Genomic DNA, 25383 nt, shown 5'->3' with positions numbered 1-25383 from the left:
ACATGACCTACCATGTCTGGCCTTTAGTAACCTTTTATAGGATCCAGCCAGGGCTTGTGAGTGGAATGGGTTCATTTAAAGATACCAGAAGAGAATAGTTACTAAGACATTTTAGAGTTCATCAATTTATCACATTTATGTTTAAAAAAATAATAAAGTTGCTACATCTGCATACATATTTACTTGTACAGAGGAGGTCTAAAAGGATAGGCACTAAACTTAAAAACATTGGCTATATCTTTGGGAAAATAAATGGGATTCAGGGCAGGAATAGGATATGAGGGTATTTTATATGTCTGCTTTGTTGGAATACTTATGTGACTTTTTTAAAGGAAAAGTTATTGCTAGAAAAAGCTTTCATTCATTCTTTCATTTACTCAGTTAACATTTATTGGATGCTCACTGTATACTAGGCACTGTGTGAGGATCTGAAGTAAGGTATAGATTCTACTCACTAGAAGAAGTTCACGTTCTGGTATAGTGTTTTTCAAACTTTGACTCAGTCTGTTAGCAAGTTCTGAAATTAAAAATCAGTTGGTCATATTATATTATAACCCATAGTATAAAATAAAATATCTGTGAGGCCATACTTATATAAATTAATAATTGAGTAAATAAACAAATGACCTGGGCAACATAGCAAGACCCCGTGTCTACAAAAAATTTTTTTTTAATTAGCAGGGCATGGGCCGGGCCCAGTGACTCACGCCTGTAATCCCAGCAATTTGGGAGGCCGAGGTGGGCGGATCACAAGATCAGGAGTTTGGGGCCAGCCTGGCCGATATGGTGAAACCCCATCTCTACTAAAAATACAAAAATTAGCCAGGCGTGGTGGCAGGCACCTGTAGTCCCAGCTACTTGGGAGGCTGAGGCAGGAGAATCGCTTGAACCCTGGAGGGTTTAGGCGGAGGTTGCAGTGAGCCAAGATTGCGCCACTGCACTCTGGCCTGGGTGACAGAGCAAGACTCTGTCTCAAAAAAATAAATTAATTAAATAAAATAAAATTAGCAGGGCATGGAGGTACGTGCCTCTAGTCCCAGCTACTCTGGAGGCTGATGTGGGAGGATCACCGGAGGCTGGGAGCTCAAAGCTGCAGTGAGCCATGATTGCACCACTGCACTGTAGCCTGGGTGATAGAGCAAGACTCTGTCTCAAAAAAAAAACAACAAAAAACAGTGACAGGTCATATTGATAGTTTGTGCCTTTGACATGATATGATGCAAATGGCACTTTACCTCTGTGCTCTTTCTCCTAAAAAGACATCACCCCTGTCTAATAATAACATCAGACAAATCCCAATAAGGGGATATTCCTTAAAATACCTGACCAATACTCTTCAAAACTGTCAAGGTATATCTCTGCATATCATGTAAATAATTAAATATACATGTTACATTATATATATATAACATCTCACATTTACATTATATATATTTGTATACTGGGCCACAATGTAAAATCTTTCTCTCACAGTCACAGCTTTAAAAGTCTAAATTGCTTTTCTGGTAGGAGACCTCAACATGCAATAAAATGGTTATTATATAGACTACAGACAGGATTATCAGCTCTTTGTAGTTGGGAAGAGAGGATTGGAATAGGCAGGAAAAGCTTCACCAGGGAAAAGACAACATGTTATCATGATGACACTGGCTAATCCTTATGTAGCACTCGCTGTGTGCCAACTGCCTAGCCTGTTCTAGGAATGTTACATATCCTAACTCCTTTAATTCTCACAACAACCTAGGAAGTGAGTACTGTTACTGTGGCCATTGTACAGAAGACTGAGTTCTAAAAGATTGAGTATCTTGTCCAGGGTCACAAAGCCACTAAGTAGTAGGGCCAAGCAGTCAGGCTCCAGTTCATGCTCTTGACTATTACACTATACTGTACTAGTACTACATGTTTTCTGGGTGAAAATTTGCTTTTTAACTTTGGGGATTTTATTTAAATCACTTTTCAGGAGGCAAAAAAGAAATGTTTTTGTCTGATATTACCTTAGTGTTTGTGTGTGTGTATTATTACAATATTATGATTCTGGGGTACATAAAAAGCATTTAGAGCTCGAAAGAATGTTAATTATCATCAACTATCATTTTCTTTTTTTCTTTTCTTTTTTCTTTTTTTTTTTGTTTTTTGTTTTTTGAGACGGAGTCTCACTCTGTTACCCAGGCTGGAGTGCAGTGGCATGATCTCGACTCACTGCAACCTCAGCCTCCTGGGTTCAAGCGATTCCCCTGCCTCAGCCTCCCAAGTAGCTGGGATTACAGGCACCCACCACCACGCCCTTCTAATTTTTTTTATTTTTAGTAGAGATGAAGTTTCACCATGTTGGCCAGGCTGGTTTTGAACTCCTGACCTCAAGTGATCTGCCCGCCTCAGCCTCCCAAAGTGCTAGGATTACAGGCATGAGCCACCATGCTCGGCCTTATCATTTTCATTTCTAAATCTACATACTCTACTTTTTGTTTTCTCTTTAGAGACGAGGTCTTTCTCTGTTGCCCAGGCTGAAATGCAGTGGCTATTCACAGGCATGATCATAGTGTACAGCAGCCTCAAACTCTTGGGCTCAACCAGTCTTCCCACCTGAGCCTTCCAAGTAGCTAATACTATGGATGCATGTACCTGGCTACATACCATACTTGTTTTTTTTCTTTTCTTTCTTTTTTTTTTGAGACGGAGTCTCGCTCTTGTTGCCCAGGCTGGAGTGCAGTGGCGTGATCTCAGCTCACTGCAACCTCCGCCTCCTGGGTTCAGGCGATTCTCCTGCCTCAGCCTCCTGAGTAGCTAGGATTACAGGTGTCTGCCACCACACCCAGCTAATCGTCGTACTTTTAGTAGAGATGGGGTTTCGCCATGTTGGCCACGCTGGTCTCGAACTCCTGACCTCAGGTTATCTGCCCGCCTTGGCCTTCCAAAGTGCTGGGATTACAGGCGTGAGCCACCGTGCCCAGCCTATACTGTACTTTTTCATGCAGTGATTCGTTTGGCATTTTCCAGATTAATTGTGCAGCAGTGTTAGAAAAGAGAATAATGACTGGATCACTTCCAAAGCTACCTGAGTTAATGCTCATTAAGCTCAAGTGAACATTTGGCTGGGCGCAATGTCTCACATCTATAATCCTAGCACTTAGTGAAGCTGAGGCATGTGAATCACTTAAGTCCAGGAGTTCAAGACTAGACTGGGCAACTGGAAACCTCGCCTTTACAAAATATACAAAAGTTAGCTGGGTGTGGTGGTGTGCACCTGTAGTCCCAGCTACTTCGGGAGCTGAGGTGGGAGGATTGCTTGAGTCTGGGAGGTCAAGGTTGCAGTGAGCTGTGATTGTGCCACTACACTCCAGCCTGGGTGACAGAGTAAGACCCTGTCTCAAAAAACAGAACAAAAAAAAGCTTAAGTGAACATTTAATGACACTGATATGTAGAGTGAGGCAATGTGATAGATTAAAGACAGCATTGTAGTATATGAGTCAGGGGAGCAGAATTCAGGACTTCACTCTACATCTTGATCAGTTTTCCCATCTACAAAATGAAGGGAGTACACCTCAGGGATGACAAATATAAGGTGCATATGTTGCCACTCCCTGCTTCCTAACCTACAACTGACATGCCATCCTTTTGTTTTGAACCTGGAAGCAGCTCCAGAATCCTTCCCAAAGCAGCTATTAACAGTTAGTCACAGTTGACACCCAAGTTGAAACCCATTTGCCGTCTTTGGATATGACAATCTGTAAAGACTCTCCTAGGTCTAACTCCCAGAAATACGCCATCAGAAATATAATACCTGCTCAATTCAATGTGTACTTCGTTCAGCCTCTTCAATCTCTCTTTTCTCTGGGCATTAAGTTTACATCATGTGGTTGCTGGAACATGGATCTGAGCATATTCTACTTTTTTGTTGTTTTGGTTTATTTTATTTTTATTTTATTTATTTATTTTTTGGAGACGAAGTCTTGCTCTGTCGCCCAGGCTAGAGTGCAGTGGTGCAGTCTCGGCTTACTGCAACCTCCGCCTCCTGGGTTCAAGTGATTCTCCTGCCTTAGCCTCTCAAGTAGCTATGATTACAGGCGCCCGAGAGCATGCCTGGCTAATTTTTTTGTATTTTTAGTAGAGAAGGGGGTTCACAATGTTAGCCAGGCTGGTCTCGAATTCCTGACCTCAAGTGATCCACCTGCCTCGGCCTCCCAAAGTACTGGGATTACAGGCGTGAGCAACTGCACCCAGCCAGTTGTTTTTTTTTTTTTTTTAGAGATAGGGTCTCCATCTGTCACCCAGGCTGGAGTGCAGTGGAGTGATCATAGCTCACTGTAGCCTAGAATTCCTGATCTCAGCCTTACTCTCCCAAGTAGCTGGGATTACAGACATGAACCACCACACCCAGCTCTTGTTTTTTCGCTTGTTTGTTTTTTGTTGTTGAGGCATGGTCTCCTATATTGCCTAGGCTGGTCTTCAACTCCTGGCCTCAGATGATCCGCCCACCTCGGCCTCGCAAAGTGCTGGGATTACAGGCATGAACCATCTCGCCTGGCCCCATATTCTTCTCTGAATCTACCAGCCTCACTAGTCTTGAAAGCATGTTCATGCTAATCCAAGGAAAATGCTTGTTTGATTCCTGCTCTAAGTAACCTTAACCTTCTTTTCCTCTCGGGGTTTTCTAGATTCCCTTGCTAGGGCATCCTAGCACCATTTGTGTAATGCTTTCCCCAATGAAGTTGCCTTCTTTCTTCTTCCTTGATGTATATACACACATTCACGCAAGCTTTTGCCTGTAGCATCTACTGACTTCCTTCCTGGTCATCAAAACATCTTCCCCATCTCTGTGTGTGTATGTGTGTGTGTGTGTGTGTGTGTGTGTGTTTAGAGATAGGATCTTGCTCTGTTGCCCAGGCCAGAGTAGGAGTGCAGTGTTGTGATCATAGCTCACCACTGCCTCCAATTCCTGGGCACAAGCAGTCCTCCCACCTCAGCTTCCTAAGTAGCTGGGACTATAGGTACACAGCGCAATGCCTGGCTTTTTTTTTTTTTTTCCTTTTTTTTTTAGTAGACATGGCGTCTCACTGTATTTCTCAGGCTGGTCCCCAACTTCTGGGCTCAAGCTATCCTCCCACCATGGCCTCTCAAAGTGCTACAATTATAGGTGTGAGCCACCACACCTGGCCCCTTGTGTGTCGTTAAATGCAAATAGTTTAAAACAGGAAGTTCATACCTGCTCCCTGACCACTCCCAACACTTGTCTAAGCATATTCCCTTCTTACTGTCCTACCTCAGTTTCATAATTATTTCATCTCCCTCCTCCTTGATGATTAATAAGCATGATAGGTGCTTACAGCATTCATCTTCAGTTCTCAGATGTGTACTTGTGTCTTGAGTCTCCACATTGTTTATTTTGGCATTGTATATTCTATAGTAAAAATGGTTTACAGTTGTGTTTCTTTAGTTTTTTACCACTGCATCATGCTACAGTTAAAATTGTCTAATGTTTAAGAGCGTGCAAGAAAAGAAAGATATATGCAAGTCTTTAGAAGCCTTCATTTACTCTTTTCAAAACTTAACATCCTAATGAATATCAATTCAACATGTCCTTATTTGTCATCCTTGTTCTTGAAGTCAGTGGGAAGGAATGCTGTGCTTGTAAGGTAGAAACCAATTTGATCCCTTGTTGTAACACCTCAGTGAGATCTTTTTACATCTCATTTTACCACTTAATGCAAGCAGGACATTTAAAGGCAAAGGTTGGGCCATGAGTACCTTTGAGACATTTTTTTGCTTTTACCTGGCAGTTGAAATCCAAGGTATAGAATTATAATTTCTAACTATCATAAAGATGGTTTTTGAATAACTTTGCTGAAATGGAGTAAAAGAAAGGATGGTAATCTTAGCTTCCTGGTAACCTGCCGTAATTTACTGACAATAATTTGTGAGGCAAATAAAAGCAGCAGTTAATACCAAATGATTAAACACCACAGAGTATGTTGCAATCCCACCCACAGCCATGAGCTTATCTTCCTGGAAAAGGGAGTGAATGGCCACAGGCCTCCCCCATGGCACAGCTGTTATATCCCCAGCTGAGCTGGTCTAGATAAATGAAGGCAACAACCCCAGGCTTGGCCACACTGGGCCTGGCTCTTTACAGCTTAGTGTTTAGAATTGCTGTAAGATAACCACCTGTCTGATAGGGCTTAGGAAACAAGAAATGAGCTGGGAGGACAAAAAAATATATATATATATATGTATATGTATATATATTTATGTATATATATTTATATATATATTTATATATGTATATATATTTATATATATATTTATATATGTATATATATTTTTATATATTTATATATATTTATGTATATATATTTTTATATATATATAAAACTTAGTCCAAGTATTATATCATAATGTTGTTTCTAGTTGCAGCAAGGAAATAATACAGTTGACTCTTGAACAACACAGGCTTGAACTGCACGGATCCATTTATATGCACCTTTTTTTTCCAACCAAACACAGATGGAAAATACAGTGTTTGTGGCATGCAAAACCCCAGTTATATGGGGCTGATTTTTGTGTAGGTAGGTTCCACAGGGCCTACTGTGGGACTTGAGTATGCACGGATTTGGTTATACTCAGGGCTGTCCCGGAAACAATACCCTGCATACCAAGGGTTGACTGTAATGAAAACAGCTCAGTTGTAAAGAGAATATTTACTGTAGACCAGTGCCTTTGCTAAGTGCTGTTTGTGTTACCTATCTCACTCTCACACCTCAGAGGTAGCCATCCCCCTGGGGTTCAAAAAACCCAAGCAACTTAAGCGTCACATGGCAGGTACGTGGCAAAGCCAAGACTTGAGCCAGGTCTGTCTTACTCAAGTCTGAGCTTTTAAGCAATGCCTTCTCCTATCTCCTCAAGCAGGCAAAATCCCCAAAGAAAAAAATACTTGCTGGTTTCAGCTTGACTTAGCTGCTTAGCTCAGTGCATAGTGAGACCCACCCTCTATCGTGGTGTTCCCCAGCCTCTGTTTTTGCTGGGATTCTGATTAGTCCAAGAACCATTCATTCACCAAAGGTCCTGTTCTTCCATGCAATCTGCTTATTTCACTAGATGCATGGGATGACACGTGAATAAAGGACATTCAGGCATCTAGTGAAATATGGAGAATCATAAAGGAGAGTCTTGACTCCACTTTTTCTTTTTTCTTTTTGAGACAGAGTCTTGCTCTGTCACCCAGGCTGCAGTGCAGTGGCACAATCTCGGTGCACTTCAACCTCCGCCTCCCGGGTTCAAACAATCCTCCTGCCTCAGCCTCCTGAGTAGCTGGGACTACAGGTGCATGCCACCACACCCAGATAATTTTTTTGTATTTTAGTAGAGACTGAGTTTCACTATGAGGTCTGGAACTCCTGACCTCAAATGATCCACTTGCCTCAGCCTCCCAAAGTGCTGGTATTACAGGCATGAGCCACTGTGTCTGGCCTAATTTTGGTATTTTTTAGTAGAGAGTGGGGCTTTACCATGTTGGCCAGGCTGGTCTCAAACCCCTGACCTCAGGTGATCTGCCCACCTCGCCTCCCACAGTGCTGGGATTACCGGCGTGAGCCACCGCTTGCCTGGGCAGTCAACTCTACCCTTCAACAGGCATGGATGCCTCATCAAACAGATAATTAATGTTTTGTGCTCAAAGAGGCTGTGAAGTAGATCAAGCCTTGTAAATCAGCCTCTGACTGGTATTCTGACAGCCGAGCATTTAGCAAACTGACTCTTAACAGACATCTTCTAAGGAACTGTTGCTAAGATCGCTAGCTGCAAATGCTTACCTGGGATGACCTAGCCCTGTAATAGTCTCCCCTGCTTTCAGTCTCCTAAGCAGCAGATTGGGAAACTGGTCCCTGCTAAAAGTGACACCTAATATTTGTGAATCAGTTGCAAGTATACATTAAAATCAATTTTTTTTTTTTTTTTGAGATAGAGTCTCGCTCTGTCACCAGGCTGGAGTGCAGTGGTGCGATGTCAGCTCACTGCAATCTCTGCCTCCCGGGTTCAAGTGATTCTCCTGTCTCAGCCTCCTGAGTAGCTGGGACTACAGGTGCATGCCACCACACCCAGCTAATTTTTGTATTTTTAGTAGAGACAGGGTTTCACCATGTTGGTTAGGACGGTCTCAATCTCCTGACCTCAGGCAGTCCGCCCGCCTCGGCCTCCCAAATTCGGTGCTGGGATTACAGGTGTGAGCCACTGCACCCGGCCAGGTCTATTTATTTTTAAAGGACCTTAGGAATCACCCTCCTCAGGGTTCTCAACCTACAGCCCAGGATAGGTGTCAGGAAAGTCTGTGGATGTCCTGAGGTTCTTTTACAGCATTTAAGTACATACCTCCTTGCACATTTTTCTGTAAAAGATTCATTAGCTTTCTTTGTATTCTCAGAGGTGTCTGTGTTCTAGTTTAATATACTTACATTAACAGATGACGATGCTAAAGTTAATGAAATCAAATGGATTCTCTGATAGCACACAGTAATAGTTCACCAGGAATTGGCCGGGCGCGGTGGCTCACGCCTGTAATCCCAGCACTGTGGGAGGCCGAGGTAGGCGGATCACGAGGTCAGGAGATCAAGACCATCCTGGCTAACACGGTGAAACCCTGTCTCTACTGAAAATACAAAAAATTAGCTGGGTGTGGTGGCGGGCACCCGTAGTCCCAGCTACTCGGAAGGCTGAGGCAGGAGAATGGCATGAACCCGGGAGGCGGAGCTTGCAGTGAGCCGAGATTATGCCACTACATTCCAGCCTGGGGGACAGAGCACGAGACTCCGTTTCAAAAAAAAAAAAAAATCACTAGGAATTTATGTTATAAGCAAATATTGGCTGGAGGCAGTGGCTCATGCCTATAATCCTAGCACTTGGAAGGCTAAGGCAGGAGGACCCCTTGAGGCCAGGAGTTCAAGACCAGCCTGAGCAAAATAGTGAGACTCCCCATCTCTACAAAAATAAAAATAAAGGCCAAGCGCAGTGACTCATGCCTGTAATCCCAGCACTTTGAGAGGCCGAGGCGGGCAGATCACTTGAGGTCAGGAGTTTGAGACCAGCCTGGACAACATGGTGAAACCCGTCTCTACTAAAAATACAAAAATCAGCAAGGCATGGTGGCAGGCACCTGTAATCTTAGCTACTCAGGAGGTCGAGGCAGGAGAATCGCTTGAACCCAGGAGGCAGAGGTTGCAGTGAACTGAGATCGACTGCACCATTGCACTCCAGCCTGGGTGACAGAGTGAGACTCTGTCTCAAAAATAAAAATAAATAAAAGTAGAAATTAGCTGGGCATAGTGACATGTATCTGTAGTCCCAGCTACTCCCAGCTACTTGAGAAACTGAGGCTAGAGGATCACTTGAGCCTAGGAGTTCAAGGCTGTAGTGAGCCATGATTGTACTACTGTACTCCAGCCTGGGCCAGTATCCTCAGGACTGTTAAAGTCATGAAAAACGAGGAAGACTGAGAAACTGTCCCAGACCAGAACAGACTAAAGCAACATGACAATTAAATGCACTATAGTATCCTGGATGGGATTCAGGAACAAAAAGAGGACATTAGTGGAAAAATCGATGAACTCCAAATAAAGTCTGGAGTTAATAATAATGTACTAATATTGGTTTCTTAGTTTTGGCAAATGTACCATGGTAATGTGAGATGCTAACAATGGCCATCTTTGCAACTTTACTATAGATCTAAAATTTCAAATGTTAAAGTTCATTTAAGAACTATTACTCATCTTAGTTTTTTGCACTGGTTCTCACAGATATCACAAAACGTGAATACAATATTGTCAGCTGAGCCAGACCAGCCAGCTCTGGTGGTCATGATGAAAGAAGGACTGGCCATTGATGAATATTATGCTCACTTGCATTGATTTTTCCAAAACCTATGTTGAGTGTAAGAGAAACAAATATGAGATTCAATACAACTGAGTTAGACATAACAGCACAAGCATGAACCCCTGAATGAGGAGGATGAGTTAGGGGTGTCATGGATCCATGCATGTGCTTGGCCTTTGAACCGCAGCCCACCTCTGACACAAAGTCATGCAGTGACTTTGGGTATCTTCTTTTCTTTTTCTTTTTTTTTAAGAGTCTTGCTCTGTCACCCAGGCTGGAGTGCAGTGGCACAATCTCAGCTCACTATCGCCTCCACCTCCAGGCCTCAAGAGATTCTCCTCCCTTAGCTGGAGCACAGCTCACTGCAACCTCCGCCTCCTGGGTTCAAGCAATTCTCCTGCCTCAGCCTTCTGAGTAGCTGGGATTACAGGTGTGCACCACCATGCCTAGTTAATTTTTGTATTTTTACTAGAGCCAAGGATTCACCATATTGGCCAGGCTGGTCTCAAACTCCTGACTTCAAATGATCCGTCTGCGTTGGCCTCCCAAAATGCTGGGATTACAGGCATGAGCCACCGCGCCTGACCGGGTGTCTTTATTTCTAAACTTTAACCTGCTTGACCTTAAAGTAAGGATAACAGACTTGATAAGGTGGCTCACGCCCGTAATCCCAACACTTTGGGAGGCCAAAGCAGGAGGATCACTTGAGCCTAAGTGTTCAAGAGCAGCTGGCAATATAGTGAAACCTCATCTCTACAAAAAGTTAAAAAATTAGCTGGACGTGATGGTGCATGCCTATAATCCTAGCTATTCAGGAGGCTGAGGTGGGGAGATCACTTGAGTCCAGAGGCAGAAGCTGCAGTAAGCTGAGATTGCACCACTGCACTCCAGCCTGGGTGACAGAGCGAGGCCCTATCTCAAAAATAAAGTAAGAATAACAGAAGTACGTACCTCAAACAATTGTGAGAATTGCTCAGCACAGCACCTTACAGAGCCTGTTATAGGGCCTGGAGGAATTTGATAAATTGATATCACTACTATTATTTCCACCACTAAGGAAAGAAAAGGTTTACTATAGATCTTGTCTCCATTGCCCATAAAATAAAGCCCAAATTCCTTAGCATGACTTCTAAAGCCAATTATATCATATGTGAGTAGCTTAATTTCCTGCAACTATTCTTCCCATGCCCTGAACTGCAGCCCCAGTGAACTTTCCAGAGCTTTCATACCCGTTTTCTCTGCCTCAGTCTTCCCCTGTAGCTCATTCTTCACGACCTCACATCAGTGCCCCTTCTCCGGGAAGCAGTTCTTCACTCTCCTGTGATGTTCCTTGTCCCTCCCTTCTGTACACCCATGGAAGCGGACCTGTCCCAGTTATAACTCATCACCTTGTACTGCCGTTGTTTACCTACCTAGCACCTTTGCTAGATGTAAAAATCAGAAGATCGGAAGTCCTTACTATTTCATCTTCACATTCTTCTGGTGCTTGACACATCGTTGTTACCCAGCAAAATGAATGAGTAAATTGAATGAATAGAAACAGAAGTACTGCAGTTGCTCAGAATTATTTTGGAGAATAACTGATGAAAATTTATCATTGGTTTTTATTTTTTTATTTTATTTTATTTATTTATGTATTTTTTTGAGACAGGGTTTCGCTCTGTTGCCCAGGCTGGAGTGCAGTGGCGCAATCTCGGCTCACTGCAAGCTCCGCCTCCGGGGTTCACGCCATTCTCCTGCCTCAGCCTTTCGAGTAGATGGAACTACAGGCCCCCGCCACCACGCCCAGCTAATTTTTTGTATTTTTAGTAGAGACGGGATTTCACCATGTTATCCAGGATGGTCTCGATTTCCTGACCTTGTGATCCACCTGCCTCGGCCTCCCAAAGTGCTGGGATTACAGGCATGAGCCACCGCACCCGGCCTGGTTTTTATTTATTAAAACCTTGGAATAAAGACTGATATTATCAGATGATATTTACTACTACTTTATTTACTGTTTATCTATAAAAACATTTAATATAATTATTTGAGAAATTTGATCTTGCCTTTCTGGTTTTGTTTGTTTTTGTCTTCAAGGTTCCAGTTACAGCCATCCCTTGTCATAACTTTTGAACTGTATTTGGAAAAATACTGGCCAGGAAAGAAAAATGATAAAATTTTTCCTCATGGTGAATAAACAAGGGCAGACTCGACTTTCTAAGTACTATGAACATGTGGATATTAATAAGCGTACACTTCTGGAAACAGAAGTCATAAAGAGCTGTCTCTCTCGATCCAATGAACAAGTAAGTCTCTGGTCCTCTCTTTTATCTCTGCATTCAACTCATCCTTGGCAGATTTGTTATTACTGAGTCTCAGGGGCCATCATTCTCTTTGAGCTATATTCCTTCAACAGCTACTAAAGAAAATAAGTGATGTGAAATGAAAAACTGAAAGAAGCATAGCTCTCTTTACATCCCTTTAAGAAAACAAAAACAAGGAAAACCTGGAAGAATCTTGGGTTCTTATTTAAGTCAGCATATTTGTCTCAATGCACCTTGGAAACGACAGTAAAATTTCCTTCTGCTAATAGACACACCTCTTCTTTTTTCGTTCCTATGAATTCAGCCCTTGAAACTCTCATGAGTGCCTGTAGCAGGTAGCTTTCTATAAGCCAAAAAATGAAGATCAGATGATTGGTATAGAGGTGAATACTGAAGACCCATTTTGTGCCAGAGGATAATAATATTATTCTCAAATGGGGTGGTTTTATTCTGCTTATTATTTTTGTAAATATACCACCAATATAATACTGAAACCAGTGATTTAAAAACAAAACAAATTTGATTATCTAGGTGGGGAAAATGGAAATTAAGAATTCATGTGAAACAACAAATTTATCCATCTTCCAAAATGGAGGTTAAGGTTGGGTGCAATGGCTTACACCTGTAATCCCAGCACTTTGGGAGGCCGAAGCGGGTGGATCACTAGAGGTCAGAAGTTCAAGACCAGCCTGGCCAGCATGGTGAAAAATTAGCTGAGCGTAATTGTGCACAACTGTAGTCCCAGCTACTGGGGAGGCCGAGGCAGGATTGTTTGAACATGGGAGGTGAAGGTTGCAGTGAGCCAAGATTGCTCCATTGCACTCCAGCCTGAGCGACAAGAGCGAAACTCTGTCTCAAAAAAAAAAAAAAAGGAGGTTAAATAGGAATTTTTAAAACTGCGTCCTTTTTTTTTTAATTTAAAAAAAAAGTTTTTTTTTATTATACTTTTAAGTTCTAGGATACATATGCACAACATGCAGGTTTGTTACATATGTATACATGTGCCATGTTGGTGTGCTGTACCCGTTAACTCGTCATTTACATTAGGTATATCTCCTAATGCTATCCCTTCCCCCTCCCCCCACCCCACCACAGGCCCCGGTTTGTGATGTCCCCCACCCTGTGTCCAAGTGTTCTCATTGTTCAATTCCCACCTATGAGTGAGAACAATTTTTTTTTTTTTTTGAGATGGAGTCTTCCTTTGTCACCCAGGCTGGAGTGCAGTGATGCCATCTTGGCTCACTGTAACCAACCTCCACTTCCCGGGTTCAAGCGATTCTCCCGCCTCAGCCTCCTGAGTAGCTGGGATTACAGGCTCGTGCCACCACACCCAGCTTATTTTTGTATTTTTAGTAGAGATGGGGTTTCACCATGTTGGTCAGGCTGGTCTCGAACTCCTGACCTCAAGTGATCTGCCTGCCTCGGCCTCCTAAAGTGCTGGAATTACAGGCATGAGCCACCGTGCCAGGCCAAAAACTGAGTCCATTTTGCAAAGAATTTTTTCCCTAGCTCATACCTTGAACACAATTTTTTTTTTTTTTTTGAGATAGAGTTTTGCTCTTGCCCAGGCTGGAGTGCAACGGCACGATCTTGGCTTACCACAACCTCCACCTCCCAGGTTCAAGCGATTCTCCTGCCTCAGCCTCCCAGGTAGCTGGGATTACAGGCATGTGCCACAACGCCCGGCTAATTTTGTATTTTTAGTAGAGACAGGGTTTCCCCATGTTGGTCAGGCTGGTCTTGAAATCCTGACCTCAGGTAAGCCACCCGCCTTGGCCTCCTAAAGTGCTGGGATTATAGGCATGAGCCACCACGCCCGGCCCCTTGAACAAAATTTTTATGAAGAATTTTATTTAAAGAATTACTTAATCCGGTCCTAAACTTGCCAAATCTGTTGGAAATTACTCAACAACTGAGGGAAAATCAGAAAACGTGTTTAACTTGTGCATTAATTTTGTCAGTTCTCCATTTCACTGCATAATGGGCTGCCTGTGAGCACCAGTGCTAAATCATCAAGTATTAAACCACATCAGTGCTCAGAAATAACATGGTACAAATGTGTCTCCCTTGGCATCTCAACTGATTTTTCAGTTGGGACATCTCAGAGTTCCTCTTTGAATTACTACTTTGGCCTGCCATGGCACACACTGTTTCATGTTGTCAGACGGAAACAGAAACTGTTAAAGGGCTGTGTTAATAGCCACATACTTTAAGTAAAAGTAAATACTCTTAGAAGCATTCCTGTTTGAATCTTTCTGCAGAATGCAGGCACTCAATTTCAAACATCATTTTCACTGATAGGTTACCCTTTGAAATGAAAGCTTTGGAATGAATATACTGTTAGATACTTTTGATGCATTCTAAATTATTTTAGATTTTAAAAGGAGCCCACTGGGCTTTTGGCATAATCAGGCAGCAAAGTAGCATAATAGCAGCTTAGTTTTTATCCATAGAGGTGCTTTGATACTTTTTTTTTAATGTCAGAAACTCCTGAGAAGCTTTGAAAAATGTTCCTCAGTTCTTTCAAAAAGGTTGTGTTTCCTTGAAAGATCCAGCTGAGCAGAGATCCCACTGGCTCTACAGTGAGCCAAACGCTGCAGAATGCTTCTGTACTCATTACCTTTATCCTAATTTTAAATAAAAGCCTAAATTCCTCCAGATGGCTTTCCCATAGAGGAGTTTCCATGGTCAAAATTTGCAGCTTCATTCCCAGGTGCATCCGGGCACCTAAGAGCAACACATCCAGCACACCCTAAAATCCAGAAGAAGAGTAACCTTGTGCTTCTGCCCACTCTCCACCTCCCATCCACTCAGCGCCTTCCCATAACTCTTTGTACAAAGGTGGTAGGAAAGGGATGAATGAGAAGGGAGTTTTTCCATGTGTCAGTGGTGGCAGGCTAGTTATTAATTCATATGAAGCAATGTTTACAACGCGAGATTTTGTCTAGCATCTGCCACAAAGAAGGCATCCTTAAATAATTTATAAAATAATCTACATGGATTATTTTCATGAGTCTAGGAAAAAGCAACCAATTTTTGTTTGTTTGTACCGTGTATTTGGCTCCTCAATGAGTATTAAATAGTACGAAACTGAGAATATCTAATTGCTTCCAAAAAAATCTTGGGGAGATGAGAAGAAGAAAATCTTCTTTATCGTGTTTGCTTATTTTCGCTTCAGAGGCACTTTAAAATGCTGATTATTCATTACCTTTGCCTGCTGAGTTCCACACAGAGCAAAGCAAAGGAACGAGAAGGAGTGTAAGTGGGAACCCATGTGAACCCTCAGACTTTTTTCCAATACTTCTCCAATTTCCACTAGAGATGCTTCCAAGTGGTCCCCTGAATATTGTGAGAAAGTCACCAATGGTTATGTAACATCTTAATATTCTATATTTCTAGGAATGTTTGTCGGGTAAATCAGAACCTAGAACTTATGCATGTCATTTTAAAGAACTCTCTCTCAGCCACAGAAATTAATATTTCATTGTGTTTTGTCTAGTGCTCTTTCATTGAATATAAGGATTTTAAGCTGATATATCGGCAGTATGCAGCTCTCTTCATTGTGGTTGGAGTTAATGACACTGAGGTAAGATAATAGAAGAGCCCTTGGAAAATGCAAGAATTTCTTTCTACTTGCCTCCCTAAGAATTATGACTCTCTTGATTTTTTTTAGACAGAATTTTGCCCTGTCACCAGGCTGGAGTGCCGTGGCATGATCTCAGCTCACTGCAACCTCCACCTCCCAGGTTGAAGCGATTCTCCTGCCTCAGCCTCCCAAGTAGCTGGGATTACAGGCACGTGCCACCACACCCGGCTAAATTTTTGTATTTAGTAGAGATGGGGTTTCACCATGTTGGCCAAGATGGTCTCGATCTCCTGACCTCATGATCTGCCTGCCTCAGACTCCCAATTTATTTTTATTTTTATTTTTTTAAGAGACAGGCTAGAGTGCAATGGCACAGTCATAGCTCACTGCAGCCTTGAATTCCTGGGTTCAAGCAGTCTTCCCATCTCAGCCACCTGACTAGCTGGGACTGCAGGCTCACACTCCCAAGCCCAGCTTATTTTTTTGCTTTTATTTTTTTTTAGAGATGGGATCTCACGGTATTGCCCAGGTTGGCCTAGAACTCCTGACTTCAAGCGATCTTCCTGGCTTAGCCTCCCAAGTAGCTGGGAATACAGGCACAAGCCACTGTGCCTGGCTAGGATCTTGGTTTCTAGCAAGGATGAGGAAGGCTGTGTGGAAGAGAAATATCTAGGATGTTTCTTGGATTAGATCAGGAGCTTGCAAAGTAGAGAAGCCCCAAACCACAGAATGCCTTTTTCTGTTGTAAGCAATACCAGTGCCCTGCCCTTGTTCTCTTGAACAATGAAGCAGGTCAGATAAGTATAGAGGCCGACTGATTTTGGCATTAAACATGGGCTGAGGCCGGGCACGGTAGCCCACGCCTGTAATCCCAGCACTTTGGGAGGCAGAGGCGGGCAGATCACGAGGTCAGGAGATCGAGACCATCCTGGCTAATACAGTGAAACCCCGTCTCTACTAAAAATACAAAAAATTAGCTGGGCGTGGTGGCGGGTGCCTGTAGTCCCAGCTACTCGGGAGGCTGAGGCAGGAGAATGGTGTGAACCCAGGAGGCGGAGCTTGCAGTGAGCCGAGATCGCGCCACTGGACTCCAGCCTGGGCAAGAGAGCGAGACTCCATCTCAAAAAAAAAAAAGGGCTGATATATCAAAAGCCAGAGAAAACTCTAAAGTTAATTGTATGGTAATTACATCACCTCAGATTTATTTAGTTCACCCCTTCACAAATGCCACTCCCAAATCAATAGCACTTATGGCCATGGAATCCCTGAAAGGATGTTTTAGATCTAACTGAAATATTGATTTGTTGTTTTTTATCCATGAACCAAACTTTGAAGTGGTTTTCCCATCTTCACAGATAGAAAAATGATGGCATGAAGAGCCTGAAAAATTGCTTAAGCCAATTTGTGGTAAAGTCAGGAAATAGATCTAAGAACTCTAAGTGCTAGACACTAAGATTTTAATCTGGCTAGATTCATCATGGACTTCAAAAAAAAGAAAAAAAGATTCTTTTGGAGATGGAATCTCACCCTGTCACCAGGCTGGAGTGCAATGGCATGATCTCGGCTCACTGCAACCCCTGCCTCCTGGGTTCAAGCGATTCTCCTGCCTCAGCCTCCTGAGTAGCTGGGACTACAGGCACCCACCATCACGCCCAGCTAATTTTTGTATTCTTAGTAGAGACAGGGTTTCACCTTTTGGCCAGGATGGTCTCGATGTCTTGACCTCATGATCCACCTGCCTCAGCCTCCCAAAGTGCTGGGATTACAGGCGTGAGCCACCGCACCCGGCCTAAATTTTTTAAGACATGGTCTCTCTCCGTCACCCAGGCTAGAATGCAGTGGCACCTTCACGTCTCACTGCAGCCTTGACCTCCTGGCCTGAAGTGATCCTTCCACTTCAGCCTCACAATCCCGAGTACCTAAGACTACAGGCGCACAGCAAGATACCTGGATATTTTTACTTTTATTTATTTATTTATTTATTTATTTATTTGATTTTTTTTGGGGCGGGGGGACGGAGTCTTGCTATGTCACTCAGGTTGGAGTACAGTGGCACGATCTTGGCTCACTTCAATCTCAGCCTCCCAGGTTCAAGTGATCCTCCTAGGTTCAAGCAATTCTCCTGCCTCAGCCTCCCACGTAGCTGGGATTACAAGCATGTGCCACCATGCCCAGCTAATTTTTGTATTTTTAGTAGAGAGGAGGTTTCACTATGTTGGCCAGGCTGGTCTCAAGCTCCTGACCTCAAGTGATCTACGCATCTCAGCCTCCCAAAGTGCTGGGATTACAGACATGAGCCATTACGCCCAGCCTATTTTTTTATTTTTTGTAGAGAAGAGGTCTCATTATGTTGGTGAGGCTGGTCTTCAACTCCTGGGCTCAAGTGATCCTCCCACCTCGGCCTCTCAAAGTGGTGGGGATTACAGGTGTGAGCCATCACGCATGGCCTTTTTGTTTTTTAATATAGGACCTCGCTCTGTTTCCCAGGCTGGAGTACAGTGGTGCCATCATAGCTCACTGCAGCCTGGAACTCCTGGGGTCAAGCCATCCTCCTGCCTCAGTCTCGCAAGTAGCTGAGACTACAGGCATGCACCACCACACCTGGCTAGTTTTTAAGTTTTTTATGGAGACAGAGTCTCACTATATTGCCTAGGCTGGTCCTGAACTCCTGGCCCCAAGCCATCCTCTCACCTTGGCCTCCCAAAGTGCTAGGATTACAGATATGAACCATCACATCTGGCCAAAAAAAATCCTAGAGGTTAAGGTTTGTCTACATTTCCGCCATTGATAAGCATCTTTTAAACAAGTGAGTGATAGAACTGTTCTGAATATTTGTCAGTGGGAGGCTACTTTCCTCACATTATCGGTTCACTAAGCCACATGCTCTAAAACCTGGAAGCTGACTGGGAAGTTCTATGTCTGGTTTACATGGGGAGCGACACTAAAATTGATTGTACCTTTCTTCTTTTATTGTAGAACGAGATGGCTATTTATGAATTCATTCATAACTTTGTGGAAGTTTTAGATGAGTATTTCAGCCGAGTGGTAAGTCTAATGGCTAAAAAATGGTTTACTTCCTCAACCCAGTTTCCCAGAAATTGAGTCTCTTTGGATCTATATCAAGAACATGTGTTAATACAGAGTTTTAATAAGTAAAAGTTAAAACTTAAGTGATGCCAAATTTTCTTTATCTTTCCTTCTGGTTTATCCAAAGTGTTACAAGCCTATACATGCCTGAGATCCTTATAAAGAACTGGAAAAAAAAAAAACTCTTATAGCTGGGTGCGATGGCTCACACCTGTAATCCCAGCATTTTGGGAGGCTAAGGTGGGCAGATCACAAGGTCAGGAGATCGAGACCATCCTGGCTAACACGGTGAAACCCAGTCTCTACTAAAAATACAAAAAATTAGCTGGGCGTGGTGGCGGGCACCTGTAGTCCCAGCTACTCCAGAGGCTGAGGCAGGAGAATGCCATGAACCCGGGAGGCGGAGCTTGCAGTGAGCCGAGATCGCACCACTGCACTCCAGCCTGGGCAACAGAGCGAGACTCCGTCTCAGAAAAAAAAAAAAAAACCCTCTTATTTGTTTTCTCCCAATTATGAGCTTTTGCTATCTGACTTGCCCCCTCTTTTCTTCTTCCCTCTGCTTTCTTTTTTTATTTTTTATTATTTATTTATTTTTTTATTTTTTGAGACAGAGTTTCGTTCTTGTTGCCCAGGCTGGAGTGCAGTGACGTGATCTCAGCTCGCTGCAAGCCGTGCCACCATGCCCAGCTAATTTTGTATTTTTAGCAGAGATGGGGTTTCTCCATGTTGGTCAGGCAGGTCTCAAACTCCCCACCTCAGGTGATCCGCCTGCCCGCCTCGGCCTCCCAAAGTGCTGGGATTACAGGCGTGAGCCACCGCGCCCGGCCCCCTCTGCCTTATTTCCTAAGACACCAGGATGCTTTTCGCTTTAAGAATCATTCCCATCCAAACCCTTGTTTTGAGGGTCAAAAGTCAATTCTCTTTAGGGAATATGTGAGCTCCTTTCCAAAAATCTTGTTAAAGCCATTTTAATAGCTATATTGAAATATATTTTATGTATAATACAGTTCACCCATTTAAAGTGTGTAATTGGCTGGGTGTGTGGCTCATGCCTGTAATCCCAGCACTTTGGGAGGCCGAGGCGGGTAGATCGTGAGGTCAGGAGTTGAAGACCAGGCTGGCCAAAATGGTGAAACCCGGTCTCTAATAAAAATACAAAAAATTAGTTGGGCATGGTGGCACCTGCCTGTAATCCCAGCTCCTCGGAAGGCTGAGGCAGAGAATAGCTTGAACCCAAGAGGCAGAGGTTGCAGTGAGCCAACATCCCACCACTGCACTCCAGCCTTAGTGACAGGGCGAGACTCTGTCTCAAATAAATAAATAAATAAATAAATAAATAAAGTAATCTGGGCACAGTGGCTGACGCCTGTAATCTCAACACTTTGAGAGGCCGAGGCAGGCCGATCACGAGGTCAGGAGATCGAGACCACCCTGGCTAACACAGTGAAACCCTGTCTCCATCCTGGCTATCACGGTGAAACCTGTTTCTACTAACCATACAAAAAATTAGCCAGGCATGGTGGTGGGCGCCTGTAGTACCAGCTACTCAGGAGGCTGAATGGCGTGAACCTGGGAGGCAGAGCTTGCAGTGAGCTGAGATCACGCCACTGCACTCCAGCCTGGGCGACAGAGCAAGACTCCGTCTCAAATAAATAAATAAATAAAGTGTATAATTAAGCTGGGTGTGGAGGCAAACACCTCTAGTGACAGATACTCAGGAGGATGAGGTGGGAGGATTTTAGGAAATTTCATCACCTGACAAAGAAACGTACCCATTAGCATTTCCCCCTCATTATCCCCCTCCACCCACACCAGGTAACCAGTGATCTATCTTTTTTTCTTGGTAAGTTTTTTATTTTTATTTTTTATATTGATACATAAGAGATGTAGATATTTTCAGAATACTTGTGATAATTTGATACATTCATATAATGTATAAAAACCAAATCAGGATAATTAGGATCTCTATCACCTTAAATATTTATGTCTTCTTTATGCTAGGAACATTTGAATTATTCTCTTAGCTATTTTGAAATATACAATAGATTATTATTAACCATAGTCACCCTACTGATTTATCAAACACTAGGTCTTATTTCTTCTATCTAATTGCATATTTGCACCCATTAATCTACCTCTCTTCATTTCCTCTTTTCCTCTTCCTCTCCCAGCTTTTGGTAACCACCAATTTACTGTCTATCTTCATGATATCTACTTTTTTACTTCCCACATGAATGAGAACATGTGATATTTGTCTTTCGGTGCCTGGCTTATTTCACTTAACATAATGACCTTCAGTTCCATACATGTTTCTGCAAATGATAGGGTTTTATTCTTTTTTATGGCTGAATAGTATTCCATTGTGTATATATACCGTATTTTCTTTATCCATTCATCCATTGGTGGGTGCTTTGGTTGATTCCATATTTTGGCTATTGTGAACAGTGCTACAATAAACATTGGACTGCAGACATCTCTTAATGTATTGATTTCCTTTCTTTTGGATATATACCTAATCTACTTTCTGTCTCTATAGATTTGTCTGTTCTAGATATTTCATATAAATAGAATTGTACAACATGTGATTTTTGTGTGACTGGCTTCTTTCATTGAGTGTAGTGTTTTCAAGATCCATCCATGTTATAGCATATATCAATACTTCTTTCATTTTTCTTGCCAGATGATATTCCATTGTATGGCTGGATATACCAATTTTTTTTTTTTTTTTGAGACGGAGTGTCGCTCTTGTTGCCCAGGCTGGAGTGCAATGGCGTGCTCTCAGCTCACCACAACCTCCACCTCCCATGTTCAAGCAATTCTCCTGCCTCAGCCTCTCGAATAGCTGGGATTACAGGCATGCACCACCATGCCCAGCTAATTTTGTATTTTTAGTAGAGATGGGGTTTCTCCATGTTGAGGCTGGTCTCAAACTGCTCACCTCAGGTGATCCGCCTGCCTCGGCCTCCCAAAGTGCTGGGATTACAGGCGTGAGCCGTCACGCCTGGCCAGATATACCAAATTTTTTTATCCATTCATCAGTTGATGGACATTTGAGTTATTTCCAGTTTTTGGCTATTGTAAATAATGCTTATATGAACATTCATGGATGCGTTTTTGCATAGAACCATGCTTTCAGTTCTCTTGGACTACCTAGGAGCAGAATGTGGTAACTCCATGTTTAACATTTTGATGAACTGCCAAACTGTTTTCCAAAGTGTTGGTGTGATTCAAATTCCCATCAGGAGTGCATGAGGGTTTCAATTTCTCCACATCCTGACCAAAACTTGTTATTGTCTGTCTTTTGTATGATAGCCATCCCAATAGATGTAAAGTGGTATAGAGGCCAATGAACTGTAGTTGTCATTTGTGTTTCACTAATGGATAAGGATGTTGAGCATCTTTTCATATGTTTATTAGCCATTTGTCTATCTTCTTGGGAGAAATATCTGCTCAAATCCTTTGCCCATTTTTACATTGCATTATTTGTTATCTTATTGTTGAGTTGCAGGAGTTCTTTATATATTCTGAATACAAGTCCCTTATCAGATATATGATTTGAAAATATTTTCTCCCATTCATTTGTAGATATTCAATTGTTCCAACATCATTTGTTCAAAAGACTGTTCTTTTCCCCCAATGAATTGCCTTGGCCCCCTTATCAGTAAATCAATTGGCCATAAATGTAAGTGTTTATTTCTGGCCTCTCACTTTTGTTCCATTGATCTCTGTGTCTAGCCTTACATCAGTAGCACACTCTTTTGATTTCTGTAGCTTTGTATCAAGTTTGAAACTCACCAGTCTTTTAAAAAAGAATCAGTGAAGATGTTTTACTTTGGTACCATAGGCCTTCCTGAGCTTTACTTAGACATTCTTGAGAAGTAGCAGCGGCACAAGCTTATCTTTTTATTTTTATTTTTTTTGAGACGGAGTTTTGCTCTTGTTGCCCAGGTTGGAGTGCAGTGGCGTGATCTCGGCTCACTGCAACCTCCGTCTCCCGGGTTCAAGCGATTCTCATGCCTCAGCCCCCCAAGTAGCTGGGATTACAGGCATGCGCCACCACGCCCGGCTAATTTTTGTATTATTAGTAGAGACAGGGTTTCTACTTTTTCCATGTTGGTCAGGCTGGTCTCGAACTCCCAACCTCAGGTGATCCGCCCGCCTCAGCCTCCCAAAGTGCTGGGATTACAGGCGTGAGCCACCACACGCAGCCAGCACAAGCTTATTTTTGAAAGTTGTTTTATTTCATTTCGCATTTAAATAAAAACAAGGAATTTTTCCAAGCTTCTTCCTGAGGCAGTGAGCAGAATGTGCTCCATAATTAGTAATACTGTGTGCACTAAAACCCGGAAAGGGCAAAAGTCCGATTAGGAAGTTATGTCTTCAGCCCACCTCCTAATGCCAGAAGTGAGGTTTGGCAAACTCCTTCTTCATGGGACAGTCAGCTAGCCTGTCTTCATTGTCTTAGTGCAGCAGTTCTCAAAGTCTGATTCCTGGACCATTAGCATAGGTTGAGAACTTGTTAGACATACAAATTCTGGGCCCCACCCCAGACCATTGCATCAGAAGCTGTAGGTTGAGGCCCAGAAATCTGTTTTAAGATGACTTCCAGGTGATTCCAGGTGATTCTGGTTTCTGGTACATGCTTAATTTTGGTAATCATTGCCTTAGTGCATGAGGCTTGCTGTCAGCCATTTTTGTTTTTTTCTTTTTTCTTTTTCTTTTTTTTTTTCTGAGATGGAGTCTCGCTCTGTCGCCAGGCTGGAGTGCAGTGGCGTGATCTCGGCTCACTGCAACCTCTGACTCCCTGGTTCAAGCAATTCTCCCATCTCAGCCTCCCGAGTAGCTGAGATGACAGGCACGTGCCACCACACCCAGCTAATTGTTGTATTTTTAGTAGAGTTAGGGTTTCACCATATTGGCCAGGATGGTCTCGATTTCCTGACCTCTTGATCCACCTGCCTTGGCCTCCTAAAGTGCTGGGATGACAGGCGTGAGCCACTGTGCCCGGCCGTTATCAGCCTTTTCTTGATTCAAGAGTTGGTGTTGGGAACATGCCTTGTGGTCTGTGATGTGGTAATGCATCTAGCCAGGAAGGGGTTGGTGCATTCCAAAGCTGAAAGATACCAAGAGGTGGTCATTCCAGAGACTTGCCTTGGGGACAGAGGACATGGAGACTGGCTTTAAAATCTATCTCTGTGTTGCTTGGCAAGAGCACCATAGGCCAGCACTGTTCAGTAAAACTTTCTGCAGAGATAGGAATGTTCTGTACCTGTGCCATCCAATACAGTAGGCATTAGCCAGATGTGGCTCTTGAGCACTTGAAATGCAGTTAGTATAACTGAGGAAATAAAGTTTTAATTTTACTTAATTTAAATCTCCACATAAGGCTGGTGTTTACTGTATTGGACAGCATAGCTCTAGCTTCTGCTTACCTTGTGATGACCGCTCTCTTGTTTAGACAGACTAGTTGCAGGTCAGGGTCTATGATCAGAGCTGACCATGATTAGCCATTTCAAGGTGACACCCACCAAGAAGAATATAATTTCCCAAAATAATAATGTTCTAAACCTAGGAGAATAAAAAGTGGGTACAAGTACTATCATTGCTAAGGTTTTAAAAATTATTATTATATTCAGTAACTGAGAATAAATAGCATATTGCTGAGTTATAGGTATAATTTTAGGGAGAGTCAGTGACCACATAAACCACAAAAGTAAAGATTAGAATTCAATTTCAGCCAGGTGATTATGCAGGACTTGGATGGTAGGTACTAAGGGACGACTTGGCTTAGGATCAAACCATAGCAAAAAGAAGAAGAGGAAGAGGGAAAAGAGCACTATGGGAAAGAAAATAGGATCTGTCCCCCTCACAGAGACGGCCTTGTCATGTAAGATTTATTTTTAGGTTTGTGAATTTTAAACATTCTTTCTGTGGCTATTTTTAATCTTCAAGAATTTCCAAATCTTAAATTTGGAGATCAGTCTCATGCTGTCTGGGGCCGAGAGAAGCATCTCAGCATCACATTTTTAAAACAAAAAACCAACCCAGTTAGCTTCCAAGGAGGCAGCTTTGCCAGAGGTGAGGGTTGCTGCTGTTGAAGAAGTGGCGTCAGGGGATTTTCAGTGCTGCATCTGACAACCCTTAAGTCCTTTCATATTTGAACTTAATTCTCTTTGCTTTTTTCTTCCTCCATACTTTTTTCACTGCATAAATATCTATTTTATTTACAAAATGTTAAAACATATAAGCAAAGAGAAAGAGGAAAGTGAATACATGTAGTTATGCATTTGTCTAAACCCATAGAATGTACAACAGTAGAGTGAACCCGAATGTAAACTGTGGAATTTGGGTGAGAATGATGTAGGTGGGGAATGCTGATCATGGGAGGAGGCTGCACATTCGGAGGGACACGGGGCATGGGATATCTGTGTACCTCCCCCTCAATATTGCTGTGAACCTAAAACTGCTCTTTAAAAAGTAATGTATTTTTTGGCCAGGCATGATGACTCACACCTGTAATCCCAGCACTTTGGGAGGCTGAGGCA

General features: G+C 42.8%; 1 protein-coding gene across 2 annotated transcripts in view; it reads left to right on the top strand.

Annotated features, from left to right (window-relative positions):
* AP4S1 (adaptor related protein complex 4 subunit sigma 1) overlaps window positions 1-25383 on the top strand; it is a 66962-nt gene that overhangs the window by 28076 nt on the left and 13503 nt on the right. For both annotated transcript variants that reach the window (XM_004055048.5, XM_004055051.5), the window contains exons 2-4: window positions 11939-12147; window positions 15665-15751; window positions 18728-18796. In XM_004055048.5, the coding sequence (XP_004055096.1) occupies window positions 12010-12147; window positions 15665-15751; window positions 18728-18796 (294 nt within the window). In that variant the 5' untranslated portion in view covers window positions 11939-12009. The remainder of the gene's footprint in view (window positions 1-11938; window positions 12148-15664; window positions 15752-18727; window positions 18797-25383) is intronic.

This window comes from Gorilla gorilla, chromosome 15 (genome assembly GCF_029281585.2).
Source record: "Gorilla gorilla gorilla isolate KB3781 chromosome 15, NHGRI_mGorGor1-v2.1_pri, whole genome shotgun sequence".
In the NCBI taxonomy this organism is placed as follows: Eukaryota; Metazoa; Chordata; class Mammalia; order Primates; family Hominidae; genus Gorilla; species Gorilla gorilla.
This window is presented reverse-complemented; position numbering and strand designations above follow the sequence as displayed.